This window comes from Chelonoidis abingdonii, chromosome 18 (assembly GCF_003597395.2).
Source record: "Chelonoidis abingdonii isolate Lonesome George chromosome 18, CheloAbing_2.0, whole genome shotgun sequence".
NCBI lineage: Eukaryota > Metazoa > Chordata > Testudines > Testudinidae > Chelonoidis > Chelonoidis abingdonii.
In genome coordinates, this window is record NC_133786.1 from 16,436,321 (window position 1) to 16,460,154 (window position 23,834).

Below are 23,834 nucleotides of genomic sequence, written 5' to 3' on the forward strand. Positions count from 1 at the left end.
TTTTGATTGCTGCAAAATAGCTCAACAAATGTTAAAAAAAAAAAAAAACAACCAAAAACAAACCCACAACAACCCACCAACAAGCCTGATTTTGAGATTAACCTTTAATGGAGGGGGATAGAGGGGAAAAAAAACCCACAAATATCAAGATTAAGTTCAAATTTCCTGGGCTCATGGAGCAAAATTGTACATGACACCGAGAAAACAAGGGCAAAGTTATAAATAAATGGGAGCCCATTTACCATTTGACCCCCAAATCAGTATTTAGGAGTCTAAATAGCACCTTGATTTGTCAGGAACACTGTGCACCCAGCAGCTTCTATGGACTTCAGGGGGAACTGGCTTGTGCTCAGCACTTTTGAAAAACAAAAACAGGCCACTTACATAGGTACCTAAAAACGGACTTAGAAGCCTAACTTTAGGACCCCAGCTCCAAAAAGGCTTGGACAAAATCCGCATGCATACCAAGAAGATGGGCGGCCATTCCCACTCCTTGTGCTATTCCATCCTGTATAAAACGGACACTCAAACACTAGAGCAGGGGTTCCCAACGCGGTGCCCACGGGGGCATCTAAATGCACCCGCGTCCTGGCCAGCAGTCGAACATCTGCTGAAATGCCGCCGTATTTCGGTGGCATTTTGGCATATGCTCGACTGCCGCCATGGTCCTTCGTCTGGCGCCTGCCAGACGAAAAGGTTGGGGACCACTGCACTAGAGCCTTCTGCAGCTTACCAGTAACTGGCTACAACACATATACCTTTCCCGAATACATTGTAAGGATCTCCAGAGTGAAAGCCATATGCATTGTCAACTTCTCCTTTCCCCATTTGTGCGCATGTAGGATCTACCCCCCCTTCTACCGCCACTTACCACAGTACTGTTTTGAATTTCTAAAATAATGTGACAAGTTAATGATGGCACAATTATCTAAATGTTTAACAGACATGTTATCTAAGTGAATCAGATTGAGATTCCATCCCGCTAACAATAAACATCAATGGCAGAGCAGAAAGTGATAGGCAAATTATCGCAAACCCTGCAATTTCAATGCTATTAAATTTGGAGGAATAACAGCCCTGAGGCCTGTAAACTCTGAATAAAATAGATCCTTGTGTTTGTCCAACTATTAAATCAAAATGCTACCAACATCCCGTGAACACCACCAAAGTGATTTATAGCTTTTCTAGTTTCACTTACACATTGGTTTTATTAAATCCATTCTACTGTGTGTGCACTGATGTTTGGATGTCATAAAGGAGTTTTTTTTCTAGCTAAAGGATGTAATGGGGCAGCAATCAAAGATCAGTAGTCAGGTTTATATAAAGAGAGGGCAGGTTTAAAGCAGACAACAACTTCCTCTTAGAAGGGACGGAGTAAGTGCATTCACTGTTAGGACCAGTGACATTTAATGTCTTCATCGGTGCTCTGACTTGGGCCAGGTGAACGGCAAGGTTGCAAAATTTATAGGCCAAATCATTTTGGTAAAATTATAAAGGTAAAATATCGAAAGAACCTAAGTGACTGACGCTTCAGAGTCATTTTTAAGTGTGATTTTAGCACCTACGAGGCTAACTCCCATTGATTTTCAATGAGACTTAGGCTCTTGAGTGTTTCATTCACTTTTCACAATGAGACTTGGGCTTTAAGGCTGGATGCTTTTGAAAATTTTACCCTTCATCTAAAGCACAGAAGACTATGGGTCTATCTATATCTGAACTGTGAGGTATGATTCCCAGCTTGCCTGCATATACCTGTGCTCGCTCTGCTCAAGGTAGCACCTAAAAATAGCTCTGTTGGGCTAGATGCCTGAGCACATGTCCATTTTATACAGGATGGAATAGCACAAGGAGTGGGAATGGCCGCCCATCTTCTTGGTATGCATGCGGATTTTGTCCAAGCCTTTTTGGAGCTGGGGTCCTAAAGTTAGGCTTCTAAGTCCGTTTTTAGGTACCTATGTAAGTGGCCTGTTTTTGTTTTTCAAAAGTGCTGAGCACAAGCCAGTTCCCCCTGAAGTCCATAGAAGCTGCTGGGTGCTCAGTGTTCCTGACAAATCAAGGTGCTATTTAGACTCCTAAATACTGATTTGGGGGTCAAATGGTAAATGGGCTCCCATTTATTTATAACTTTGCCCTTGTTTTCTCGGTGTCATGTACAATTTTGCTCCATTAGCCCAGGAAATTTGAACTTAATCTTGATATTTGTGGGTTTTTTCCCCCTCTAACCCCCTCCATAAAAGGGGGTCAGGTGGGACTGTACGTGGGGTGGCCGTCCATGCCACCATGGACACAGCGCTATCTTTAGCCACTAGCTCCAAGCATCCAGCTCAGAGGTAGATATACTCTGTGAGGAAGTTCACAGAGTCCTAACCAGTTTAGGGCCACGAGAAGCATAATAGCTGATGAAACTCAGTGTTGACAAATGCGAGGTAATGCATTCTGGAAAGAATCATTTCAATTACTCATACACCTTACCAGGTTTTAAATTAAATGTAACTACTCTGGGAAAGAGATCTGGTTGTCACTGTGGACAGCTCCATGAAAATCACGCCTCCTTTCAAGTGGCAGTTGAGAAAGCATGCAAAATCTTAAGATGCATGAGGAATACATGGAAAGTATAACACCATTGTAGAAATCAGGCGGCTGTCCTCACCTGGAATGCTGTGTTCAGGTCTCTGCACCCTTTCTGAAAAAGGATATAGCAAAAATAGAAGGGGGCAGAGGATTAAAGTGATTAGAGTCATGGAAAGATTTCTGTATGAGTTACTGAAAATATTGGCATTTAGTTTAGAGGAAATGAATGACATGGAACATGGCAGAACTACACACAATACAGAAGGCAGATCCAAGCAGGTGTTCTGTTCTGTTCATCTCCAACCTGCAAGCAACCATTCCACTGAATGGAACTGAGCTGAGGCATGAAGTTATGCCTGGGAACGGTGGGTGGACCCTTGCCACGCAGGAACAGGACAGAGAGAACTCCCACACATTGTGCCTGTTTTCTTGGCCGTTCTTCACTGAACCAGCCATATGTTGCAGTATTGTTGTAGCCATGCAGAAAGACAAGGTGGTTGAGGTACTACCTGAAAGCTCTGTGTAGCTTAAAAGCTTGTATTTCACTCACAAAGTTGGTCCAATAAAAGATATTACCTCATCCACCCTTGTGTCTCAAACTGTTCATTTCATTTTTTTAAGTGAATTTCTCCCTTCCCATCCTCCCTCTTTCACTGGGACAATATGATCGTTCATCATTGTGAAAGGGTTCTCATTAGAAGTTCAAATGCAGGTTTCCTCTTAGTTCAGTTCTTGCCACTATGGACAGAATACACTCTGGGCGGCCAGTAATGAGGAGCAGCCCTGGCCCATATCGAATATGCCATAAGAATGAAGTGCCTTGCTGAGGCTTCTTACACCTGACAGGGAACAGTAGCGCTGACCCCACAAATCAAAAAGTGGGCTGCTTGCCATGGTGGAGGTGAGGGCATATGCTATGAAAATAAATTCTATATTTGGCATAAAACATGCCTCTGTAATATCAGTGTGAAATTAGGTCAAAAGTAATCCTATGCTAGCATACTGACAGTCCAAACATATGCACATGACACTGGTTACACAGCACTTCTGAATCTGAAGATTTCTCACGTTAAACATCTTGGCACATTCATGGAAATACTATACAATTCACCTCTGATATTTATAAAAGTGAACAGCTATTATATTTTAGAGTCAGCAGCTCACATGAACCCACAGAATGAGTTCCCATACCCCTACGCATGGGAATATGTGTGCAGTTTTTATTTTTGTTTTAATTTTTAGAAAAATGCTGCCTAGTTTTCTACACTTTCCCAGAGGCATGGCACTATGGTTCCACTGCTCTGAAGACAAGCCAAAACAGTTGCTGCTTTTTCTGTTACTGTAGGATTCAGGCCAAGTAAACTGAACACCCAGAAAGAACTTTTCAGTCCTGAATCAACTGAGCTATGCAGAACATACACAAGTCTCTATACGTATGGTGGAAAACATTAAAGAAAGAAAAAATTCTCACTGTATCCAAAACAGAAATTTCATTTTTCTATCATAAAACTGAGAGGGTCAGTTTCAAAGTAGTCAACATAGTCTTAAATTTAAGACAAGTTAGGATGCAGCATGATAACCTCTCTCTAGGAAGCAGGGAGCAATGTGAATGTACGTTAGATAAGGTGGCTTTCCCATGTTTTTAAATTGTTCCATCCCAGAGCTGTCTACACACTTAAATGGAAATTTAAGAGATTCCTTTCTTATCTATACCCTTTGTAAAATCATCTTCTTCTGATCTAGGAAAAATGTTATGCATCATCAATACTTTGTACACTTCGTTAAAAGATGTAAAAAGTAACTGTTGTATAGTTGACTCAGTCTGTGGCCCTTCTCAAAAAATTGCATTCGTGAACAAGTCAGGTCAGCCAACCCTGGACACTGCCTCTTTTTCTCATTTCTCTCTAGAAAGAATCATAGCAGCATGCTTGCAATGATCTGCCAGAGCAGCTTCAAGAAGTAATATAAACTTGTTGCACCTCTGCAAAAGGAAGGTCTTTCACCACGCTTGTCAAACAACCAGCTGACAAGGACAAAGGAGGGATATAAGAAATCTTTTCTGCAAGAGAGAGTTATTTGCAAATCAAGTTTCTTTAATACAGCCTCTATAATTAATGTTTTTGTACCAGAGGCAGCACTATTTAAGAGCTGCTCAACAACAGGAAGCTATCAATTTCTTGGTGAGTGTGGGTTCCTTTTGCCATAAAGCCCATTTCTGATGTGTAACTGAGAAGCACATGTTTACATCTTGAGGAGGTGATGATAAACCTGTTTAATTTGGGTCCCTGTGACCCAGGAGTCCTATTTTTGTTCCACCAAGCTAAGTTTTCATGTCACCATTTCACAGTTTTGGCATAAGCGTAGCTCTCTTTGGCAGTCTTGAACATTCCAGTCCCAAGGCTTTAAATCAAATACACTTAATCGGCTCACATTTTTCAAGGTTATTAGTGAAACCTAGCAGCTGCCCTGTTTTAACTTTATTTTCATGGGACATGTTGAGCTTCAGTTATCATTAAATGCCTTCTTAAGAACACACATTCCTAATGCTGCACCTTCTCGTCAGATGTCATGAACAATCTGATTTTCAAAAGGTGCTGACCAGCCATAGAGTCCCATTTATTTCACTGGGAGTGCAGAGTGCTCAACAGTTCTAAAAACAAAACAAAAAAATATTAAGCCATGAACTGGTTGCTACAAGACCTTTAATCAAGTACTAGTGTAAGTTTATTTCTTCGACTCCCTAATCTCCCTTCTATCTGAGAAAGTTTTGGATCCATCCAAGCTATCCTAGGCAGAGCGAGAGGAGAGGCTCATATTTTAGCCCAACAGAACTGTCATTTCAAGCCACAACTCTATCCCATCAGTTAGCTGAGCAGGTTAAGGATACAGACAAAAACGTGACATGTTCGACCAGGATTCCAGATTATACACGGCACAATTCTAGCACAGAAACACAGGAATCATCAGATCAGATCAAAGGCATGGTTTGTCTAGTCCAGCATCCTGCCTAACAGTGGTCAGTATCAGCTGCTTTAAAGGAAGGTGCAAGAAATCCCACAAACCACACTAAATTTCTTTCCATTCCCTGTCCGTTGGAGCCTAGTTTATGCCCGGATTCCCATGGAACTGGCAAACTACGTTTGCATGTGAAAACTGGTTATATCAAATTCTACCTACAATTACAATATGATGTTTGGGGTTTGAGGAGAATATTTGAATAGATTATTAACATACGCCTTCTGTCCTATCCAGAAGCAATCTTCATCGTCCCCAAACTAGCAGCCACCACCAAACTCGTGGAGTAGGTACAAATTTTCAGGTGTTGCTAAATGAAAAGTCAACTCTGTACAGCATGCAATGGTCAGATACGCCATACATTACTATTAAATATTTATGCTGTAGTCATTTCCAATAACCAAGCAGGTCAAGATCTCATTGCGTCAGGTGCTGTACAAACATGTAGTAACAGCACTGAATATAAAGTACTGTCAGTATTTAATTCCTCCTGCTTTGGTAGCCCATACATTCCAAATTCTCCCCCACCCTCTTCCTAATCCAGTATATACAGTTGTTTAAACAATATTATTTGTAAAAAACAATCCTAATTAGTTTGACTTTGAATAAGGAGGGTAATTATTTGAAAATTTATTAACTGCTGCTTGGCCAGTGAAGTTTCCAGATCAAATGACACAGTGAACCTACTCCTGTTCAGTGATGCAGCAATTTATATTACTGATTGGTCTTTAAAACCTCTGGCACAAAACCGGTTGTGTTTTCCAAGCCAACATAGTGTCCAGGTGTCAAATTTCAACCTCTGAGTATAAATTAAGACATTAATGGTATTTATCAGTTTCAGTAATAAAAGACTTGCTTGTACTATATTAGGAACAGCTTAATTTAGTACAAAAAGAAGTCAGCTCCTTCCCCACACATTGCTTTTAGTTATACTTTAGAGAACTGGGTAAAGACTCTGAACTATAAATGAAATACATGCTCCCATTGAAGCTGCCTAGCTGTTAACTCTTCAATGCTCTTTAACAGAAGCATGCTAGAAACTACAGCGTTTGCACTATGCATTCGTCTCAATATACAACGCACAAGGAGTTCCCCGCATTTACCTATTATTGTACCCAAACAAAACACGAACCTGCAAAAGCACAACAAAAAAAGGCAACATGATAAAAACCGTTTGCTCTTTGGTAGAGCTACCACCATTTTAACCACCACTAAATTATTTTGATAGGAAATAAATGGTCAAGTTAGCTTATGTATGAATCGGAAATACCATACTCTACATCCCCTTCCTTTGTGCTGAGCAATGCATGCAACAAAGCCTTAACCACACATGGCATGTATCACTGCATGCCACCACTGTTTGTTTTGATAGATTCTTTTGGTGTATTGTGCATTTACAAACCAAACTGAACTGGAAGGGAATTAAGACAACACTGCCATATACATATTACTGTTTGTTCATTTAGCGTACCCTTCAATGGTTCAAAAAATGACTCAATATGCATAAGTTGTTCTTTCCTTGCCTTTGCTTGAACGTCGTGTGCTAGTTAGAATCACTGCGTACTCAGCTTGTGCTTTGAGACAGCAGATGGATTCTGGTTTTGAATATACAAATTTGCCAGAGCCATCAAAGCTTCATATTAAAACAGGCAATTTATTAACAATAAAAACTAAAGCACTCTGACAAACAAAAAAAGAGTTCAGAGTTATTAATACAGTTTCACCGAGAGGCAGGCTCAGTATACCTTGCAATAAAAGTACCAAGTATCTGTTGGTAGCAACAAGAGTTCAGGGCATATAGCCAAACAAGTCAATGGCTGAACTTCCAGATCACTAAGCAATCACCACCTACAGCCACGCACAGCTCCCAGAAATGCCTGCATCTCATCATGTTCCCCCATCTCCACTAGGAGTCATCATTCAACGGCAGGCTGTAATTTTGTCTTGCAGCCACTCTGTTTCCAAATGTTTCAGAGCAAAAAGCAAAAGAAACAACTCCAAGGGACTCATCTCCCACATCAGCCACCGATCAAGCCTGCTGTCAATCTGGTAGGAAAAGGAAGTATAGACGCAAGAGGGAGATACAGTGGCTGGCCACTGTGAGGAAAGGAAAGGGAAGAGAAAAGCCAATAGCTTTTTGACTCACTCTGGGTTTATAAGCCTGTATGTGTGGGGAACAGCACCTCAGCAAAGAGTCCCACATGACTCACTCACACGGGGGAAAGAATTAGGAGCTCCCATCTAGGAGCCACTCAGAGCAGCTTTCATCTCAAGGACCACTGCACTCAAAGGCACAAAGAGCCCCAGCTTTGCTCGTCAGATCTTCAGCCACAGACCAAGCCCTCTAAGAACCTGGTTCTCTCTCTTTTGGATATATTCTTAAGTCAGACATCAAAGAGTCTCTCTTCTGCAATGCAGGACTAGGCACTCTGTCTATGGTGACGATCCAGTCAACACCTTGACATCAACTACACGTGTCCTATGCCAATGAAACATGACCTCTATAGTGTCAAGATAAAGGACAATTAATTATTCACACACATAGGATGAAAAAGGGCACCGATATGTCAATTAAGAGTGAGAATCTTCTTAAGTGCCTAAATGATTTAGGAGCATAAGTCCCACTGACTTGGAGTCAGACTCCTAAAACACTTTTGAAAATAGCACATAAGTATTTTTGAAAAAACTTTACTCCTCTTATTATGGAGATGGTCAGATTTCCTCCAAATCTTCTTGCTGAATATTTCATCTGAATTTTGGATTTATAATCATGATAAAACACAGTGAACCAACCACTGAAAGGAAAAAAATCTCAACAAACTGGTCAACGTCCAATTTCAACAAAAACAGAAATAAATTTTTTGTTAAACAGAGAGAGCGACCAGTGACTAAGAAATGTAACTGAGCAACAGCATTTATTTCAACCCCTGTATTCGAAGCCCTGACATGATAAGGGCATTACTAGCCATCACGCAACAGGAAAAAATAATGGTGTCTTTTCTCATGAGTTACTGCAACACCCTCAACACCTCTTGGTTTGTTTTTTTGCTAGCAAGTGAGAAAGTTCTGCAAGACAAATGTTGACGCAGTTAATAAGTGCTTCCTGTCAGTTTCCACTTCTCTGGTGGTGGTAACGCCTCTCAGCAGCACAAGCCCAGACAAGCCCTAAATGAGAATGTCTCCATCCTTTGTTAGGGACAACGTAGGTGAGATAACAACCTTTTATTGGACCAACTTTGGTTTTGAAAGAGACAAGCTTCACAGAGCTCTTCTCCAGCTACTGTGACACTTTGAGTACCTTTCCCAGACCTGGAGAAGAGCTCTGTGTAAGCATATAGCTGGTATACATGACCCTATAATGGATTTATCAACATGTTCTTCATGGAATAGGACAACAGCTCTGAGGCAGGATATGCTATCATGTAAAAGACTGAAAGCTCCCCAACTCAGCTTCTGTAATGTAAGAGGTTTTAACTCCCTGGCAACAACATCCCGAGACTCCTTCTCTTAGATTCCAATCAAACCATCTTAGATTTTTGAAAACCTTGCACCGAGTAACATTTTGACAGATCATTTCATGTCCAGCGTGTGTAGCCACCAACACTTTTCTACACTAAAGGTTTCAGGTCACAGCTGATAATACAATCTGATCTTTCAGAACACATTTAGCTTAGCAGAGAGACAGGAAATATTAGTCCTTCAGTAGATTTTTCTATTTCGTCTAAAAAACCCTCTGAGCTTTCTGCTTTCAACTGCTGTACGTGGAATTTAGTACAAGCAGAAAGAGGTTTCAAAGTGAGGAATGGAGAGGGAAAAAAACATTTAGCCTTGGAAAATTCATTTTTGTAGATTTTGTATGAAATAGGAGGTCTCACTGCAAGTCTCAGCCAAATCCCACAAGTCAGACAGCTGGTTCTTCTCCTAAGTGTTTCCCAGAATGGCCATGATGATGAAAATGCAGGTGCAATGTCATACTACACAAATATTCAGAAATATTCAGCAGAACCATACTGTCCCCCCACCATCAGAGGGCAATGAGAAAAGAAACGTTGGGTAAGAACTCCTAAAGAACTGTCAGTGGCTTATATAAACTGGAGATGCTAGAAAGCCCCATATAGTCAATCCACTTCCCTGCCTTAGCCAATGTTTGATTGTCCCGTGGAGCATGATGTCTAGTGTTTCATTCGGCTTAGTTTTAAATCTTCTCAGGTAACAAGACTTCAGCTAAATGCCTTGTTATCAAACTGACTTTAGTTAAAGGAAGCCAAAATAATTAAGAGCAATTGTTCGTTAAAACCTTGTCCTTTCAACGCCTCACCTCTTTAGAGCCAAACAGGACCCTAGGAGCAGAAACGAAATCCAAAGCAGAGAGGGCTATGCCTAGAAAGCAAAGCTCTGCATGCAAGGGGAAGACAACACTCAGACAACAGGAGTTATCAGAAGGGAGTGAAACCACTTGCTGGTAATAGATAGAGGCAATCCCACACACCCCCACTGCCCTGCTCTGACCTGGGTAACTAAACAAAAAGAAGCAGCCTGTATTGTCCTGGAAAAACATTTCTCAGTGTTCCAGAACAGTATCTGAATGATACACAAGACACTTGGACAATATTTCCCAATAGGGACCAAGAGTAAACTTGTAGTTCCTCTGTTGAGCCATTTAACAGAAGATAGTTAGGACATTTCATCTCCACCTCCTGACTAGCGGAACCAGGGCAGACCTAGCTCCTGTTTATTCTTTGGTTTGGCAGAACTCAATTGTTTTTCATAATATTGATAGATAATAGCAATGTTTATTTTAAATATTTAGCCTATTTAAATTTCAACAATTTTGGGAAATTATGGGGGATCAGACAATTATTTAATGACAGTAGACATTGAGATTCAAACAATTAAAGCTTTACAGGCCTGCTGTTTTAGCCGAAGTGTAAATACCTGCTTTAGGCAGCATTTGTTACATGTTTTGTACACATTCAAGCGGAACTCGAGTAAGTTCTCAGCAAGATTTCTTACTTTGCCTATTTCTAAATTTTGATTACCACCAAGGGATTTTTTTTTTTTGCTGGTTTGTGCATGTGCAGTGAAATCAACATTTACAGAAAAAAAAGCCAATCCTTCCAATCCTATATATTCTGTACAGTCTTCTACAGAAAAAGTTTGAGCATCCTTAAGAAACAGGGCTCCTTGTCCCTCCCCTTTGCAAGGATCACCTGTTAGAAACTGAATGGGAAAAGATAAAGGGTGGAGGGGGGATGTTCACCCTCTCCCCCCAAGAAAACACTCTCTTCTCTTGGTAGAAAGAACTGTGATTTTGGCTTTTGATAGAAGAGGGCTTTTGGGAATAGTTCTGAAAGTTAAGAAAAATTGTTTGACAAGGAAAAATCTTGCTGTATCAACCTCTGGGTGAACCTGGGGAGGGAGGGTATCATCTGCTATCTCCAATTGGCGCTAACGGACAGGTGAACATCACACAAATTATATCATTTATTCCTCTGTCTGGGTCTATCCAGGATTCCTGGAAAGCTTTGCTTGCTCAACCAGGTGGCGTTGTGCAAATCAACTACGTTTTTTGAGGATGTGTTTAAAAAAAAAACCAAAAAAAAAACCAAGTCAACATACCGGTGTGTGTCTGTCTGTGGGTCTCCAGAGCATCTTCTTTAGAGAACTGTGTACCACACTGATCACAGACAAACGCTTTGGCACCCGCTAGAGAGGAAAGAAAAATAAAGAAAGAGCATATTATGAAGATACCCAGGCACAATATATGGCTTCAGATGATCCAATGGAAATACAATCTGTCAGAGAAAATATTCCAACAGGGACATTTAAGGTACAGTAGGAAGGAAAGACAGACACAGACGACTTTAAGGTAAGAGTCTCTGTGCCAAGTAAAACAGTGTCAGACTCTTCAGAACACTGCAATTAATGGGGATTTTGTTGTAATAAGCCAAACCAGAATAAGTTGAACAAGTCTATATCCAACATTGCTAACAAAAGCAGTATCTGAATCAGTATTTGATAATGCAATACCAATTATCCATGCACTAGGACAGGAAAGAGCAACTCTCTCTGTCACCATTTTGTGCTATCATTGTGAAAGTGATACAAACTAGGGTAATTCCCAAAAAGGGAAGAAGTGTTCGCTTTAGGCCAGGAAATCCATTTCAGTAGAAGGATCAAATATTTTATACCTAGTAAGAAAACCCACAGATCCCAATTTAACCAGGAGCAGTGGGTCTTCTGCAGCTCCAAAAGAATAAACTCAGCAAAAGAAAACATATGGTTGTAGTAGCTCAGAAAAACAGCTTCATAATAAAATACACTATTAATATTACATTGCTCTTTAAAACTAACGAGCTGCTTTCCAACAAATTAGATATTTGTTTAAAAAATCATTAGACATCAGTGACTTTCACCAGAGTTGTAACTGATCTAGTTTTTATTGGTTTTCCTGCACTCTCTGCCAATTGTAGCAGTTATTACCAGTATCTAAAGAAGAGAGGAAAGAAAGAACGCAGCACCATCTGATAAGAAATGTGACAGAAACAACACAATTTAGTGAAAGGCACAGATATTTCTCTGACTATTAGAGAGATGTGGTATTTGTGGGAATTCTTAGAAAATTGCTATCAACATGCACTGCATATAATGGGTCAGAGGCTCTAGTTATAATGAGAAAAAAAACAGGATGTCTAACAGCAGATAAGTAACTTACAGATAAAAATAGATTAACAATATACACAATCTTCTAAGCACATGCTGCCAGGACAAAGCTGTGAACGCATTTGTTAGATTTTGAAGTTTGATTTATCTGCTGTAAGAAAACTAAACAATGATTAGAGTATGACAAGGTAACCTTCAAGCTGGTTGATGCGGGGAAAAAAAGCCAGCTACCTCACTTGTTTATACCTTAGCTACATAGCTTCCCCTGCTACATTTGAAAGCGTTCCCATCATGAGACACCAAAATGCTATGTGGCTTATTTCCAGGAATTCAGATGGCATTTCTCATCCTCATCCTGTCCCTCCAAATTGAATACAAAGAAAAGTACTTCACTGCCCCCCTCAAAAATACAGGGCTTTAGAGAAAGCTGCAGACAGAACAGGTACAGAAAGACAGAGGTGCCATGAGATCCATTAAAGAGAGAATTCCTTTGCCTTTAAATTGTCTTAGTAACGGCTGGCTCACGGGCAGAAATATTTGGCAGCAGTGAAATTAAAAGTGATAAATTTTCTCGCCAAGCTTTGATCGATAATAGAGGTCTCATCTGTTAATCAATAAGACAGTCTGCCTGTTTACTGTGCATATGTTGTTCTCTGCTGCCTTCGGTATGATGTCAAGTTTGCATTCAAAACAACTCAACTGTGCATAAACCACATGGCTGTTCCCTTTAAAAAAAAAGAAAAGAAAAAAAAAAAAAAGGCACTCCAGTGACATCATATAGCCAGTTACACATTTAGAAAGTCATTAACGGGCACTTGCTCCTTTCAGGTATATGCAATTTTTTTTAAGTGTATATATTTTTATTCAGGCAGATTATTTCTTAAGAGCTTCTTTATGGGATAAGACTTGAATACAATATGGATGTGGCCAACTTGACTTCCAGCCAAGCTTACGCTACCCTAGTTCAAAGAGAAAGGAGATAAAGAGAACAAGCAAGGATAGGATGCCAGCTGCCCCTTTTCTCCACTAACAAAGTACTGCTTTAATAACAAAACATAGCTCTCTTACCAACATAATTAGAAAGGTCAGTTCTATTACAGTCTGTCATGCAGAGATTACTCAGAGAATGTTTTGTTCCTGGATCAATGATCCAAAAGGCCAGTACAGTTCCTATTGGTACTGCATATGCACTGAACGGCCAAAGGCTGACATCTCTGAGACTTAGGGTAAACCAGTCTGATTGCAGACAAATGCCAGTTCATTCAAGCCATTTACTTTTTTCTAAAATAGGAAAAAAAACCAAACAAACGCATGTAGTCCACATTTAACCCCAAGCATATGCTAATTTTTGGCAGGTTTTGGGTTTTTTTTTTTTTTTTTTTTTTTTCTTCTTTTTAAAGAAGATGCACTTTTGGGTTCCTGCACATCAAATACAGCATGTCTGAAATGACTCACTTCTGTACTTGCTCTGCTGTTCTGGCTGGCCGCATTGCATTAGAAGCAGCAATATATGACAGGAGGAAGAATGCTAACAAGTTTGGGGCAGTCTGGGACAACTTCCTGCCATATCTAGAAAATGGATAAAATGATACATGCACTAAGCAGAAAAACAGTTTGAGTGGATGGCGTGCCAAAAATGAAAACATGCATGCAGACGTACAGTAGGGCCTTAACAGCCTGATTCTCAGAGGGGCTCAAAACCCCAGACAGTCAATCAACTCAATGGTAGTTCAGGAATGCTCAGCAACTCTGAAAAATCAGGCCATTAATTTGATCAGATACAATAGTTTGCCCTAGCTTACAAATACAGACATGCACTGCTAGCAATGCAGCCCTGCCTTCCAGCTTCAATCAAGTACTGTATCAGTTTAATACCGGCTACCTCCATTGGAGGCTTATATCCTGAACTCGAAGGGAAGGACATACTCTTGGGTCTAATAGACCCTTTCAGTCTCTCATTTCCCTGTAGCCTATGATATACAGAACACCTTGTTAGGTTTCTGTGCTGTTCTTTATTAAAATAAAAGAAGCTTTGATAAGCAATTGCACTGTACTGTCCAGGTTTAAATTAACACAGCCCAGTTCTATAAACTCCTGGGAAAGCAATGGGTGAACAATGGATAGGCCACGGTATCCTGAGATATGAAGCCACTGAACAACGTGCAATGAAAAGGAAATTTTGGCCAAAGCCTGTAGTAAGAAGCGTGTATTAACTTGCACCTAGAATACAGATTTGTTTGGTTAATAATGGCCAAAAAATTTCAAAGCCACTTTACATGACTCATGTCAATGGGCGTTAAGCTCCCGAGTTACATAGGCACTTCGGGGAAATTTTGTACATGATGTACAGTAAACAATCACTGGGGGCAACAAAACTACTCAGATGTGTCAAACTCCTTCAAGCCCCCAATGGGAGGCACTACCCTGGAAGTTACATCAACCCGATACAGCAGCAAGTTTCACCAATGTACCACATCAGCTAAGGCAGCACAGTAAATAGGTCATCACTTAAACACCTTCAGGTCGTTTTCCGCTTGTTCTAGACACCATTAAAACCTTCATGTTCACTGCTTATGGCTGTGAACCTGCTGTATTTGCAGCATTCCCTGACCCAAACGTAGCAGTGTTGTGTCTTTTGCCCATGTGGAAGATGAAGTTTCCTGATTGGGTAGGTCCTCCTTTAGTCTCAAGATGTTTATCAAGGTCAGGAGCAGGTGGGTCAGGACACTTTATGTACCAAAGAAATCTGACTGGGGACTGATCGCTACAATGCCGTGTGACCAGGACACAAACAAACGCACAAGGCTGTGATGCTACCAAGCCTGACTGCAGAATCTTCTTGGGCTGGAGAAGCAAACAAGCCCACCACCACCACCCATCTTCAAAAGAGATGATAACCATGAAGACAAGATGGGAGACAGACAACACTAGAAAAATCTTATTCATTTTTCCAAGCTCAATAGGTAGTTTTTGCAAAGCAACAGAAAAATGCTCCCCCTCTGGGAGAAGTTGGCTCATGTACTTGGGCATGCCTGGAGAATGGCTACTGCTAACCCTCATGTGCCACCCAAAAACCCACAAACAAAAATTGTGAGATGCAACTGGAATGAGAAAGGAGTGGGGGAAAATCTCAAAGACTAATATTATAAATGCAAAACAAAAAAATAAAGAGCTTGCCAGCATCTAATGGAGGGTTTGAAAAATTCCTTGAGATTTTAAAATAAACATCTTGAATGTTCTGATGAGATATGCATGCTTGGTTACATAAGGAAGTACAGAGTGTACCAAAACAGCATACCCCAAAACAGCATAAGCTGTCAGAACAATAAGTACAGACATAGGGCATTTTACAACAGGCTATGCCGTACAGTTTTATTTACAGTACCTCTTATCAGTCAGGGAACAGTACACTGCCTGCCAATTTCAAAAGGCCAGTACTGTGTGTTCTTTCACTCAAGTAGATGTGTACTCCAGGCAGGGAATTTTTTTTTTTAACCAACAAAACAAAAATTGATACAGAGCCAGAATTCCTGTAATGTACACATGATTGGGCGGGGGAAAGAGGGCAGAGAGGAGAAGAGAATGCAGTGATTGAGCATGTAAATAGTTCAAGGTTAATTTTAATATGTGAGTCACCAGGAAAAATGTCATCCAGCATCTGCGCTTATTATAACAGAGTTTAGAAAAAAATGGAGATGTTTATTACAGAGAGCTCTGGAGATCCCATGCTTAAGAGCAATACATCAAAAAGGTTCTGGTGTTACTGAAGAAAACAACTATAGAAACTATTAGTCCATTAAAATGTAAATATTATTTGGGGTATTTTTAGTAAGGAGTTTGCATTGCCTACAGTATTATCTCTCTCTCTCTTCAGATGATCTACCCAACAGGACGGAACTTAGCATGCTGCTAAGGGTCAGCTGTGATGGAGAACATGCTTTGTAAGTGGCACAGATTCTCAGAGGCTTACATTTATATTTGTACAAGTACATTTATAGCCCCTGCCTAATAAAGGTCCATGCTGCAAAGGACTGGCATAAACATACAACAGAGCGGCTGCTTTTTCCATTCAGCAGGATTCTGCCTAGTCACTGCTGTCCTCTAGACTGGCTGCAAACCTCCATACTCCTCATCCCTCTCATTCAGCATTATTCTGCCACCCTGAATGTACCAAACAGCTATAGCCCTTTCTCCACAGCCCCAGAGATATTAACTGTACCTCCCAAAAAACAACCCACTGTGGTCACCACCGCTCACAAAGAACAAGAGATACGAGTCAGCTTCTGCTGGCTTTTGGAGAAGAAGGAGTGGTGGCAGTGGAGATAAATAATCCAAGCATAAATGTGGATGAAAATTAAGAACTGCTTCTTTTGAGTGATGCTTCCAAACTCAACAGTAAAGTGAAGCCTGCTTCAGCACGTGAACTCCATTATCTCATAAAACCTGAACACGAAAAACCCTTGCGCCTTAGGACTGCTGGCATTAAGGGTAGGGAGTCTGGTAGCCAAGAAAGAAGCTGAGCACCAAGTACCACCTAGCAAGGTATCAGCACATAAGCCTCCTTGTAATTGGCCAGCATCACTTTTTGGCCATGGAAGAATGAGACTTAGTAGCCAACAGAGGAAACATCTGTGTCCATATACTGCACCTACCTGTTATTCTCTTGGTCAAAATTAAGGAAGATTCTCATTTGGGACATGGGGTTACTTTAAACATTGAGAAAATGAAGACTAAGCATGAATCCTTGACTGAACCAACTAGAGTCTGTATTGCATTAGCATCTAGACATCCACGTGAAGCATCTCGGCCCCACTGTGCAAGGTACATACAGAGGGAAAAGATGGTAGAAGGGAAGATGCCTCACAGAACATTGAATATTTGTTTATTAGTAGCGCTTTATGACAGTCAATAGTTTCCTTCAAATGTGCCTTGGTGTGTGTGTGTCTCTCTCTCTCACACACACACACTTTTTTCAGGCAAAACATCCCAACACTTTTCAGAACCTGTCGGTCTTACTTTGGGTTTGTACAATGCCTGCCCAATGGACCCCTGCATCTCTTTAGGCGCTACCAGAACAGACAGACTGAACAGCCAGGTTCAGAAGTTTTACAGGAGTAGGGTGACCAGATGTCCCAATTTTATAGGGACAGCCCCGATTTTTGGGTCTCTCTTATATAGGCTTCTATTACCCCCCACCGCCATCCCAATTTTTCACACTTGCTGTCTGGTCATCCTATACAGGAGCAGCTCCCCGAAACTACATCTCTGATAAAGCTGTGACTCTTCTGACAAGGCTGCAAAAGGTAGTTATAAAAGGAACCACTATAATTATTGTGGATGAGGGAGAAAAGAGTTCATTCTCACATGGCTAAGAAGATCAAACTGGAATTGCTGAACATGTTTGAAATGGAGCATATTAAAAATACTTGGCCAAGGAGTGCCAAATTGTAAACTGCATTCTAGCTCATCTGGGCAAACTCCAACAGGAACCTGGCAGCCAGGGATTTTCTAGCACCAGTTGAATGTGTTCAAACCTAGACAGTTCCAACAGCGTAGCAAGACCACATTAAAGCCATTACAGTAGAAGTAGGCAAGGCAGCGAGGAATAGTAAGCCTGAGCCAGAACAATCAAATGGAAGCTAGACTGGCAGCTTTTGATATTCTTAGGGTGACAAAGAAGAGGCACATAGGAAAACCACAGGCTTAAGACAGAGCTGACATGGACTCACAGCTGACTGGCTTATTACAAACTGGCTTCTTCCAAGACATAGAATTCCAAGAGAAATTTAGAGGGTGGATTATCAAAAAAACCACCAAAATGTGTCCCAAACACAGTCATTTCTTAATATTCATGTAGAAAATCTCACTTTTCTCTGGGAACCAGGTCTAATGATTTGTCGACTAACTACCAAATTACTGGGGAAATGAGGCAGACCCTCTCCCGACAAGTGAGAGAACATAAGTCTACACTTAATTTTACTGGTATAGCTATACAAAAGAAGAAAGAAAAAAAAACAAACATGGTCCCCGGGTCTTTTGCTCTCTGGATGTTACCAAGGTGACACAAGAATAACATATCCAAGCTCCTTATCTCATCTGGGGTGCTGATCTGTAGAATGGTGGTGAGTTTGTGGCAGCTTTTCTTTCCGCCTCCTGGAATTGAGACCAAAAACTTCCAAAGGCCTCAAACCACTGTAACATGGCTTCAAGCCTTGAGGCAGTTTCCTTCTTCTATTTGCAAGAAGGTTTTATGCTCTTCCAGGCTTTACTGGTTCTAGTTGGACAGGTTTACCTCCCAAGGGAGCTGGGCTCATGGGGACAGGCCCACTCTTGTAATCACGCTGCATGGTGACTTCTTCAGTCTTATGGGGCTGCATAGGAAACCAGATCCCCAAACTAGTACCTAGAGTTTTCTGTTTGCTAAACTCACTGTTGGTGCATGATGCTACTGCAGATAGGAGAAAAGCTACAGAGGCACACAACTAGCCCCTCTCCAATTACTGATTACCAGGCAGTCTGACCCTTTGCATTCCTCCTACAATATAAACTTATTGATATCCTCCTCCATCTATTGCTCTCCCTGCCCACACCACCACCAGGATGCAGGCAAAGAGGTGTATCAGTTTGGACTGGGATATTCACCGAATTCACAAAACTTCTGGGCAGAGCCAGGAGTAACACACCAATCTCACTGACTGTTCAGTTAATCTGTGCTAGAATTCTTCAAATAGGCTTTATCCAGTTTGATTTTGGACTCTCCATCTTGAACTGAGATCTGGAAATTGCATGCATCAATGTGAAGGAATGATTATGAAAGATAAAATGCAAAAATAACCAACAAAACTGGTCTCTCAAATCTTCTAGATGATTTTGTGGGTTCCTGTGCAATACAACTGGATGCTACTCAGGCGTTCAACTCCTCCTTGCCTCTACAGCCAGTATCGATGGGGTAGGTGCCTATGTAACCCACTTGCCTTCACAACGTAAATGGACATTTGACAGTTTCCCAGCCTGTCTGCCCGACCCCAGTCCTTGTTCCTTTCCTTCCACAGGAGAAGTGGTTACCTTAGGGTATGTCTATATTACCCGCAGGATCGGCGGGCAGCAATCGATCCAGTGGGGGTCGATTTACCGTGTCTACTCTAGATGGGATAAATCGACCTCTGAGCGCTCTCCCGTTGACTCCGGTACTCCACCAGAGCGAGAGACAGAGGCGGAGTTGAGGGGGGAGCGTCAGAAGTCAACTCACCTCAGTGAAGACATCGCAGTGAGGAGATCTAAATACACTGACTTCAGCTACTTTATTCACATAGCTGAAGATGAGTAACTTAGATTGATCCCCAGTGTAGACCAGGCCTTAGAGAGACTCACTAAAAGAGTTGGTTACGAATACAGGGCCAGGCCCTTAGCTTGTGTGACTCCACTGAATTCAACAGAGCTTTGCCAACAGAGCTCAGATCTGGCTATTGTACCTGCCAGAAGCCACAGATAAAGATGAAAATGCCCTTGATGATTTTTGCTTAATAAACCAAAAGGCACCCAAGAATTTCACTCACTAAGCCCTCACTATTTTTAATTCATTTAAAAGAAAGAACAGAATCCTTCAGACTCCCCTGGGCATTTACACTGCAAAAATGCAGAGACAATTGATCAACTGCCAGCTGTCTGGTTCAACTCTGACTTTGGAATAAAGCAAGCAGCAAGCCTTACCATTTGACTACATCTTCTGTAAAATATCCCGAGTCTCAAAGAAGCAGCTTAAAGGTCCTGGTTAAGTGATACCACTAGGACAGCACAACGTCTTCAGAAAACTTGAGCTGATCTGAAAACAGAGCTTTTCTATTTTTAGTCACTATCAACCTAATAATACTTCCGAACACTCATTCAGTTTAATTACTTTATTGAGGACAAGAAATAGGCTCTCCAGTTTTAACACTTCTGATGTTAGGAAGTAGTAAAATGTTCTAACTGGTTAAAAATGACACCCGTTGGCTTGCCTTTGGTGTTTCTGAAACCTTAATTGTGGCTTGGGCAGTGGATCTAAAGATCCTTGGCTGTTTCATAGCTTTGATTTCTACCTCCCCCCCTTTCACCATAATTGAGGTGTTGCATTACAAATATGGCAGTGGCATTTTCAAAGTAAAAATATATATTCTGAGAAGCTTACAAGACAGAATTTTTCCCCCACTGCGCTTAATGGCTGTGCTTAGCTTTTTTTATTGTTTTGTTTTGTTTGGGCAGGAGAACGGTCCGGGTGTGTAACTGTTTACTGTATTATATCCTGAACATTAAAATATACCTGACATCTAGAATGACATTCAAATTGGGGTTTGAAAACAGAAGTGTTTGAGATGTAATAGAGGACCTGAAAATTGTGGGTATGGAAATGCTCTGCTGGTAACTGACTCTCACGCCTCTTTGCTACTTGGCAGCACAAAGCATCCAGAGGTGTATTTCCAATATACATCATGAAGATGAAACCGACTGTTCTTACCTCAAACACCGTGTTTTAAGCGATCTTCCACCTCCCTCCCTGCTTCTACTAGATTTCATTTAGAGCCATAAATGTTATCAAGACGACAGACTGAGCACATCTTTTCAAATAGGGTTTTGTAAAAGGACCCTTTTGCCTTTAAATGCTGCAAGTCCACTCCTCTGCTTAGGTGTTCAGCTACCTTCATAAACCTGCCTTTCCTATAAAGGCAGACAAGTAATGCCTCATTAACCTTCCCAACTAATTTTACAGTTTACTAAAACACTGTTTTCCTGCACCCATTTAACCATTCCTGACTGTGATAAACTTTTATGGGGATGGCAGAGAGGAGAAAGACAGAAGACAGGCTATGACTGGAGAAGAGATTAACAGACAACGACATGCTTCCGCATTAAAGGGTTGCAATTTTTATCCACAGGAACTGGATGACAGGCACAACCTTAGAGAACAGTAGTGGCAGGAGCAGTGTCTTTGTGTCAAAGGGCTACCAGAGGTGGTCTTGTCTACAGGAATCTCTCTGCAACAGGATTCCTTGATGCTCTGACAATTACAAGGCATATTCCACCCTGACTCGCTGGTGCATGAAGGGCGTAAGCCACAGATGAATCTGACCAGGACTTTCCCTGCTAGCCTTGTGTTGAAGGAATGGAATTCTCTCCAGATTTCTCACCTTCCTGGTGTTACTTTAATTCAGCCCAGCCCCACAGCTCATCTCAGAGCCCAGGAAAAGCCCCTCTAATTCACCAAAAACCTCCGCCTGGTGGAGAGAGATTTTCCAACAGGATTGCATGAAGTCTTGCTTATGGTACTCATTTAAGACCTTTGACCTGAAAACTGAAACTGCATATAGGTACCATCCTCGCCCTATTCCACCAGGATCAGGTGCGACAACACCCAACGCAGGGCTCGCATGCAGCCACTAAGTGCTTTATTACTGCCATATAAACAGGAAAAAAAAAATAAAGCTACCATACATGTTAAGGGCACTCTAACAAGATCACCAAAGCAGTCCAGATTTCTTGGACTTCTGTTTCCTCTCAACGCATTGTATCCAGTATGCTTGTGAGATTCCAAAGTAGGCTTTACACCAGAGCTTTCCTTATTTGAACACTACCAAAACCACATTTGTTGGTTACAAGCCTGCCTCAAAAACATCAGGCCATTGTTCTTCACTGGTTCTCTTCACAGACCTGGTGTAAATTTTCAGTGAATTGCACAGGGTGTTTTCTAAGTCTTCCGACTCCCATTAAAAGAGAGTCAATAGAAAAAAACCTACACAGCTATAGAAATAGGCTCCTGTGGTTTCTTAAGAAACAGCCACCAATGACTATCTGTAAGCAGAATGGGGAACCTCTTCTGACAGGGGAAAGCTGCAGTCTTGGCTGGGCTGCTTGGGAAATGACAGCTGTTAGACCCACTTCCTTTCATCATGTCCTGAAGGCCCAGAAAACCCTCGACCCCCTGTTTTGAACACTAAACTTGACTGCCACATAGGTGTTCCATTTTAATCCTAAAGTGTGGCACATTATGTACCTGAGTCTGAGCAAGCATTTCGAGAGTGCATTCATTCAAAACATTTAGCCCATTTACTTTAAAATAAAAGGAGGCGATAACACTTCCCTGGCATTGTGTCTAGTGCAAGGAGGTTGAAAGGAATCTGAATGACTACGTGAATACTGGATTCCCTTCCAGCTGTATTTCCACAAATCATCAGTGAGCATTTCATGTATAATAAATATATTCCCAGGCCCTTCTAAAACACAAGAGATTAATATATAACCTCCATTTTTTGAAATGCTGCACATGACAAGAATGTGGAGGGGAAATATAGATTTTTTTTTTAAAATTGCAAAGTAAATTTATGCGTTGTCATTGCTTTACTACCTAATTAATTCAGTAATTTCAAAAACAATTGTATTTATGTTCCATTTACCGCATCAAAAGTACAAAGGAAAAAAAACACTGATGCTAAAATAATACCTCAAGGCATCTATTTTTAATCAGTTAAAAAAAAACTGGTTTCTATACAATCTCTCTTGGGCAGAACACCAACTCTAAGAGAGAGAAAACAGCCAAGCCCTCTGTGAGGGCCTTCCTGGCTGCCGAAAACAGAGCTTGTCAAAAAACACACACACACACACACACACACACACACACACCACAAATCCATAATGGCCTGAGGCTCCTCTCCAATCTATTTTCTGCTCAGCTGGTTTTAAATGAAGTTATTATGAGTCATTAAAACACCCGCAAGCCTGTGGAAGTCAGCCAATTACAATTTTAAATTTAGCCTGTTCTCTACCCCAATCTCTTGTTTTCTTCTTTTGCCCACATAAAGCCGCTGTGGTTTTTTTATTATTATTTTTTCCCTTTTCCCCTATTTCACCCAAAGTAGAAGAGACACTTATAAAAATGTCTTGTATTTTATGTCAAAAATACATCCCAGGGCCAAAAGAAGGAAACCAAGAATAGTTTCTGTGATCGGGAAATGCAAAAGGTTTTTTTGGGGGTGAGGTGGAGGTTAGTATTAAAAAAGGATTCAGTGAATATAAAAAAAATTACAAAGCATAGGTTTTAAAAGGTAAAGACAGACTTCTAAATTGAGCATGAATGTCAGGGTAAGTCACCAAATATGATGAGCTCATTTCGTTTTTAAATCTGGAAGGTAATGGTCTGTGCTGTGCTGTGCTATTAGAGTAAAGGAACAATTTTCAGCTTTCATGTAAACCTCATTGTACAATTGCCTGGGATATAAAAGCAGCCCCCACTCACCCCAAGTCGAGCTTGTTGAATACCGTTTCCTGCATAATCATAGTGGTTTATGCTGCTTAAAGCAGGTTTATAAACATCTACTGTTATCTTTGGGACAATCTGGCTGACTAGCACACGCATTTCAAATCAGCCTGAATGTTCTTATTTGCTCTCAGAAGGAGAAAAAAGATCACTGGGGAAGAAAAATAGCACCCAGGTTCAATGGTAGAGCACCACATCCATGAGGAAATTTTGGCCATGTAGATTAAAAAACCCTGTGGCTTCTGACTCACACCCAGCCCACCCTCTATTCAAAACCTACAGAGTCCTCTTTCTGCAA

The 23,834-nt window shown here is 41.0% G+C and overlaps 1 protein-coding gene across 3 annotated transcripts in view; it reads right to left on the bottom strand.

Moving 5' to 3' along the window:
* ZBTB16 (zinc finger and BTB domain containing 16) overlaps nt 1-23,834 on the bottom strand; it is a 177,171-nt gene that overhangs the window by 58,111 nt on the left and 95,226 nt on the right. For all 3 annotated transcript variants that reach the window (XM_032796119.2, XM_032796120.2, XM_075073466.1), the window contains exon 4: nt 11,206-11,292. In XM_032796119.2, the coding sequence (XP_032652010.1) occupies nt 11,206-11,292 (87 nt within the window). The remainder of the gene's footprint in view (nt 1-11,205; nt 11,293-23,834) is intronic.